The sequence below is a fragment of the Arachis duranensis genome, unplaced genomic scaffold (genome assembly GCF_000817695.3).
Source record: "Arachis duranensis cultivar V14167 unplaced genomic scaffold, aradu.V14167.gnm2.J7QH unplaced_Scaffold_118229, whole genome shotgun sequence".
NCBI classification, from domain to species: domain Eukaryota; kingdom Viridiplantae; phylum Streptophyta; class Magnoliopsida; order Fabales; family Fabaceae; genus Arachis; species Arachis duranensis.
In genome coordinates, this window is record NW_026263853.1 from 1,463 (window position 1) to 8,454 (window position 6,992).

Genomic DNA, 6,992 nt, shown 5'->3' on the forward strand with positions numbered 1-6,992 from the left:
TCTCCGGCTATTGAGCCAAGTGGGACAGAATGAACTCTTACTGTTCTCGTAACCGGTGCCGAAAGCCGGAGCTGACTTTCACGAATCAAGCCCGGTAAGGTGAACTGAGGGTAGGGACCTCTTTCATTCGTAGCACGACATGACATAAGCTACTTCTGGACAGGCAATATCTTCTCTCTTTCCAATGGTCCTAGTTCAGTTAGCCATAGCATAGTGAATCCGGACACAGAGCAATAGCGGTTCAAAGACACATGGTATGAGCTAGCGGCGATACATAATGGAATAGAGGATAGCGCGTGAAGTACGGGAGTAGGGGACTTCTTTATTCTCATAATAAACAGGGCAAGAGCTACAGATGGCACGGGATAGTCGCTCTTTCCCCCGCCCCGTCAAAGCTTGATTTCCGGTGAAACTCCTGGCGTCAAGATCTGGCACGTTTCTCCCATGCTTTTCTTTGTTGGTAAACCCAACCAGCGATTGACAACAAAGAAGTCTTTCCTCTTGTTGGGGGGAGCAGAATTCTCACGATAGGAAAAAGAAAAATGAGGAACCAACGATTCTCTCTTCTTAAACAACCGATATCCTCCACACTTAATCAACATTTGATAGATTATCCAACCCCGAGCAATCTTAGTTATTGGTGGGGCTTCGGTTCGTTAGCTGGTATTTGTTTAGTCATTCAGATAGTGACTGGCGTTTTTTTAGCTATGCATTACACACCTCATGTGGATCTAGCTTTCAACAGCGTAGAACACGTTATGAGAGATGTTGAAGGGGGCTGGTTGCTCCGTTATATGCATGCTAATGGGGCAAGTATGTTTCTCATTGTGGTTCACCTTCATATTTTTCGTGGTCTATATCATGCGAGTTATAGCAGTCCTAGGGAATTTGTTCGGTGTCTCGGAGTTGTAATCTTCCTATTAATGATTGTGACAGCTTTTACAGGATACGTACCACCTTGGGGTCAGATGAGCTTTTGGGGAGCTACAGTAATTACAAGCTTAGCTAGCGCCATACCGGTAGTAGGAGATACCATAGTTACTTGGCTTTGGGGTGGTTTCTCCGTGGACAATGCCACCTTAAATCGTTTTTTTAGTCTTCATCATTTACTCCCCTTTATTTTAGTGGGCGCCAGTCTTCTTCATCTGGCCGCATTGCATCAATATGGATCAAATAATCCATTGGGTGTACATTCAGAGATGGATCAAATTTCTTTTTACCCTTATTTTTATGTAAAGGATCTAGTAGGTTGGGTAGCTTTTGCTATCTTTTTTTCCATTTGGATTTTTTATGCTCCTAATGTTTTGGGGCATCCCGACAATTATATACCTGCTAATCCGATGCCCACCCCGCCTCATATTGTGCCGGAATGGTATTTCCTACCGATCCATGCCATTCTTCGTAGTATACCTGACAAATCGGGAGGTGTAGCCGCAATAGCACCAGTTTTTATATGTCTGTTGGCTTTACCTTTTTTTAAAAGTATGTATGTGCGTAGTTCAAGTTTTCGCCCGATTCACCAAGGAATATTTTGGTTGCTTTTGGCGGATCGCTTACTACTAGGTTGGATCGGATGTCAACCAGTGGAGGCACCTTTTGTTACTATTGGACAAATTCCTCCTTTAGTTTTCTTCTTGTTCTTTGCCATAACGCCCATTCCGGGACGAGTTGGAAGAGGAATTCCTAATTCTTACACGGATGAGCCCTAGCCCTGTAAGCCCACACCTGATCAGTGAAAAATTATGACACCAATCATTTACGTATTACACCAAGAATGAATTGACAAGCGCATACCTTTTTTTGTTGGCTATTTTTATATAGCTTAGATAGGGCAAAGATTTTTGAAATAAAGGCGAAGAAGAATCATCGTGCTAATAGACTTACCGCTCATACAGCTCCCAGCCAACAAGCAGTTAGCCTTCTTTTCCAAGGAATTCCAATGTGGATGACTGGACATCAGCAATAACTGGAGCCGAGCTTTCACAAAAACATACGAACCCACCCTATCATTTAAGGGGTACTAAAATCAACGTGTCAATCATCAGAATAGTTTAGAACTCGAGATGGGATGAATACCCGTTGTTAGAGTTAGATTATCCGCGGCTCTTGGTCTTGGAGGTGTTACCGGCGCTATTGAATCTGGTCTGTCTGTAGTAACCAATTCCTTTCCTGGCTTCACTCTATGCCTTCCTGGTGGGTGACTGCTTTCTTTGCCTATCCACTGTTGGAGGAATAATAGCATTTGAAATGGAATCATCATAAGCTGCTATTTTTTCTCCGGCTATTGAGCCAAGTGGGACAGAATGAACTCTTACTGTTCTCGTAACCGGTGCCGAAAGCCGGAGCTGACTTTCACGAATCAAGCCCGGTAAGGTGAACTGAGGGTAGGGACCTCTTTCATTCGTAGCACGACATGACATAAGCTACTTCTGGACAGGCAATATCTTCTCTCTTTCCAATGGTCCTAGTTCAGTTAGCCATAGCATAGTGAATCCGGACACAGAGCAATAGCGGTTCAAAGACACATGGTATGAGCTAGCGGCGATACATAATGGAATAGAGGATAGCGCGTGAAGTACGGGAGTAGGGGACTTCTTTATTCTCATAATAAACAGGGCAAGAGCTACAGATGGCACGGGATAGTCGCTCTTTCAGATAATGCGATAGCGCCTTGATCGAGCCACGAGGCGAAGGTTAGCACGGTTGAGTACACTTATTCCAGCTAACGGCAAAACCATAGAATAGTCATAGTAGTAGGCCTTGAGTCTATAGGCTACCTCTCCCTCGGCAGCTAGGCATAGTTCAAATAGGCATATCTAAGATAGGCCTTCTTCTCTTCTGGCAATATCAACATGGCATCTCAGGCAGGCTGTCACTTCTTTCGGATGCAAGATGAGATGGCAGTTTGGTAAATCAATGATGAGGGATAGCGCAATAAGTAGCCTTAGCGCATAGCGCATCCGACAGCCAGCCCTACCCTGGTAGTGGAAGTGGATGAAACGTCAGGAGGCAGTGAAGAAAGCACTAGAGGTAGGCTGCTCTATACCTTATTTCTAAATATGTGATTTTTCGCTCTTAGCGGATAGGATGCTTTCGATTCCTTAGCAGAGCTAATTCGATCTTCTCCTTTCTCTGGGTACGGTACAAAGAAGACCAAATGGATAGAAGAATCCTCAGACCCAATCGACACAGTACCGAGCCAGAGCAGTCTAAGACGGGACAAGAGACTCTTTGTTCACAGCTTCACATCCTCATCTTTTTGAAAAAGCAAGCTCAAAGCTTAAAGGCTAAGATCACATAACTACTGTAAAGCGAAAGGCGAAAGAAGTGGCTTAGCTTAACCTCTTCATAGACACATGGGCGATCCAAGGATTTAGGTTCAAATCAAATCCATCTCCCCACAGTTATAAAGATAGGCTTCGGATTCGTTCAAAGAGAAAGAGTAGTACTTGCTATTTTTTTCTCCCTCTCGCCCCTATTCGATAAGGCAAGCTGCTAGTCGAACTAGAGCCTTATTACCGTTCCTGACCCAATCCAACTCGGATCAGTTGGCAAATCGAACCCTAAAACCAAAGGGGGGTACTTTACTAAAAAAAGGATCCCTAAAATCATACTTGATAAGGCCGAACCGGACCAGAATCTTTTAAGCTTTTACTACGCTATGGGCAAACTTACTCTAGGTACACAGAAAGACCAAGCTAAGCCAATCTCACGCCGAAACAGGGAAATTCTAGCCCTTGAAAGCAGCCCACTTCGTCCCTCTATCCCGGAGTTACCTTAGCTTAAGGAGCTCATCTAACTAAAATCAATTCCACGATTCAATCTTTCTTGTGAAACGTTCATATTAACATCTTAAGGGGGATGCGAGTAAGAAGTTCTTTCCTTCTCTTCTAGTATAGGCCGCAGGGATCACTTCACTTGGCTTACTTCGTACTGAATGCCCTACTTACTGAGGTCCCGCCCCGAGAGAACTCGCGATGAGCTCTTAGTGATTAGTCAGAACCGGGTCCAGCTAGTCTTTTCAGATCCTGCCTGCAAAAAAAGGGTCTAGTAAGCGCGGATTCCCTAGAAAAAAGAATATCATAGAAAGCTTTTCTCTTTAGGGGCGGGCATAGAACAGAGCTAGACTTCACAAAGGCGTTCCATCGATCCAATCCCTACTTCTTTTGGTCTCAAAATTACAGAAGAGGGAAAGATCTGAGGATAGGATTCTAGTTCTCCCCAAGGGAAATCCAGCCTTTGAAACTAGTTCAAATCGAACTCAATGGTTACACAAAGTGTTCACCAGAAAGCGCTCAAGAGAGAGAGAGTAAAGGAACTTACGGAGGAAGGTTTTTTCGTAGCCTTTGACTTAACTGTTGGATCATCAGATCACTTGATATTACTGCCCGGAACGAAAGTAGGAAAAAGGCAAGATCAAAGTTCTTCCTTGAGGCCGGCTCAGCTAACCGATATGATGCCGAATTCCCGGCTCGCTTTTCTTTCGCGCCTTCTGTTAGGTGGGCAGCGCTACCCCCCTTTGTTTGCGTTGTCCTGCTTTCGCGGTAGAAGCAGGAACCGCCTTCAATGACAAGCGAAGCATACTTTCTTCATATGCGATTTATCTCTTTTAGAATCTTCTCCTTGTTTCAAAGAGGGCCCTGATGCCCCTAAAGATTGAACTATACCGCTAGGGGGCGAAACCAGGATACCTCGACGATACTTTTAGATAATAGAATAGCAGATAGGGGGAGTGTATCGCGGAATCATCCAGTGGTGACCAACCAAAAGAAGTTGCGTTGATTATTCAATGATAAGATCATGGCACGAAAATACTTAAGGATTGGGGTAACCAGGCCGGGCGGCAGACACTTCAATGAAAGAGCTCCTTTGTTTGGAATCTTCCTTGAGAAAAGAGAATGAAATAGCATCCTTCCCTACCCCATCAGATAGGATAAAGGGCCTCTTTTCAAAGAATAAATTCCTTTTCTTATGCTTAAGCCTATGTACTTTTTTTTCAGTAGAATCTGCTGCCCTAGATTCATCGTCTAACCTTCTTTCTTCAAACTCTATACCTATTGTGTGATAGGGCCAAGAGTCCTCCGCCTTCAGCAGCTCTGTTATTTAGTTAGAATACGCTTACTAAATCCCACTTTTGATGAGCAGAAGTCGCGCTCAATTCGATTCGTATTTTACTACTAGGTGATATGTATGAATATCCTCAGATTCGTGCAAACTCCGATCGAAGACAGAAATCTGCCATTGCCGGAGACCCGCGTTCGAAGTGGGGAGTCGCTTCGGGCCAGCCAGCAGGGGCAACTTATCAGAAAAGACTTGCTCCAACTCCTTAACAAGCGAAGGAAATAAAGAAGCACGAGGGCGGGTTCTCTTTGAAGAGAAGGGGTCAAAATCTTCCCAATCAAATCCATGGCCCATCCCCGAAATGGACAAGGCTTTACTATGGGATTCAGAGGTATAGCTGATCCTGCATGATGACCCCTGCCTCCTCCTTACTTGGTTCAGATATAGATCCTATTTAGCTAAAAGCGCTGGCATTGGAATTCGCCTATTATAGACTCGTTGTGATATTGCAATTAAGGAAAGAAATCTAGTTTTCAAGGAGTGGGGGCTTTGGTAAAAGATTGAGTCTAACAGGTATTTATTCAGTTGCCACGTATGGGGCCTTTAGCTCAGTAAGGCCTACAGCTTCACCAAAGCAAATCGAACATTTCTAGCAGGAATAGAGAGACCTGAGTCGGTAAAACAAGGAAGAAACCTATGTAGTGGGTTCGACTCCCACAGGAGCGAAGGAGGATTTGTCAAGGCCATCCTTTGCTAGTTCATTCATTCCCTGCTGTCTCTTAAATATATATAAGATGTAAACTCTTCTTTCAACTCGGAGTAAAGCCCTTCTCTTTCTTTAGGAGCATAAGAAGATGAATCCGAAAAGAAGAAGCTATTTCGGAATAAGATCAGCTATTTCACCTGTTGTCGTAATTGCTAGTAGTAGTTGGTAAAGGTAGAAGGATGGTCAAGGTGCGTAGCCTAGGATTTGAAAGAAAAGGTAATCCTCTGCTAATATCTTTTCTAATAGAAAAAAAAAAAAACAACATTGTGCTCTTGCTTGCTACAATCTTTGACTCTACCTATACCTAGTGAGTTGCCTGCCTACCCGAAGTTCTCCTCTTCTTCTTATTAAGAGCTACAAAGTGCTTTTTCGATTCCCCGACATCTACTAATTTCTTCTTCAATCGATGCCAATTCGGCTATTTACTGATCGCCTATCGCCTTTTGCCTGTAAGTGAATGAGGAATGATTTAACTTCGAAGTCGTAGAGCGCGGGGCTGGAAGCTCAAGCTCACCTTTCATTAGCTGGGGAACATACCGGATTCTTAGTCTGAGAATTCAATATCTCATACACCAGGGCTATACTTTGAATCACTAACTTACAGGTTTGCTTAATAGAACGACAGGCTTACTACAGCTAGAACCAGTGGACTGAAATGATTCTGATTCTTCCTTACGAGATATCCCCGGGGATTAAGAACCTCTATCAAATAGGGGGCCAGCTTTCTATCACTTTATTACTTGGGACTTCCTGACTCATCACCTTCCTCTAGTGCTCAAAGTCCTACTGGATTGGATGGCTTTGCTTGCTTGCACGAGGGCGGCTATAGGCTTGCGGATCATTCAATAGGAGTCAAGTGAAATAGCCGACATCTCTGTATGAAAGAAACCTAACCCGCCATTTTACAGTAAGTAGAGTTACATCGATTTCAGGAAGTGTGCCTGTGGGCCAACAATTGACAACTGAATTCTTATTGCCCCCTCCTATTCATTGTTTTGATTTGTTTTCAATTACCTTCGCCGCGTGCCACGGAATGGAAGGGGGGTCGATCTGCCAACACTCCTTTCGATAAGTTCCCGCTCGAAGCTCTACCAACTCGGATGCTTTGAAAACAACTCGTTTCGTAAAGCTCCAGCTTTCAACTACCTTTTTCTGGAAAAACGAT

The 6,992-nt window shown here is 44.0% G+C and overlaps 1 protein-coding gene across 1 annotated transcript; it reads left to right on the plus strand.

The window, feature by feature from the left end:
- Positions 1–379: 379 nt before the first annotated feature.
- Positions 380–6,030, plus strand: LOC127743792 (cytochrome b). Its single transcript, XM_052255970.1, has one exon. It carries the CDS (start codon positions 543–545, stop codon positions 1,707–1,709), a length of 1,167 nt encoding a protein of 388 aa, XP_052111930.1. The 5' UTR covers positions 380–542; the 3' UTR covers positions 1,710–6,030.
- Positions 6,031–6,992: the final 962 nt, after the last annotated feature.

Coding starts and splice junctions, on each gene's coding strand:
- LOC127743792 (XM_052255970.1), top strand. CDS start 543: ATGAGGAACCAACGATTCTCTCTTCTTAAACAACCGATATCCTCCACA.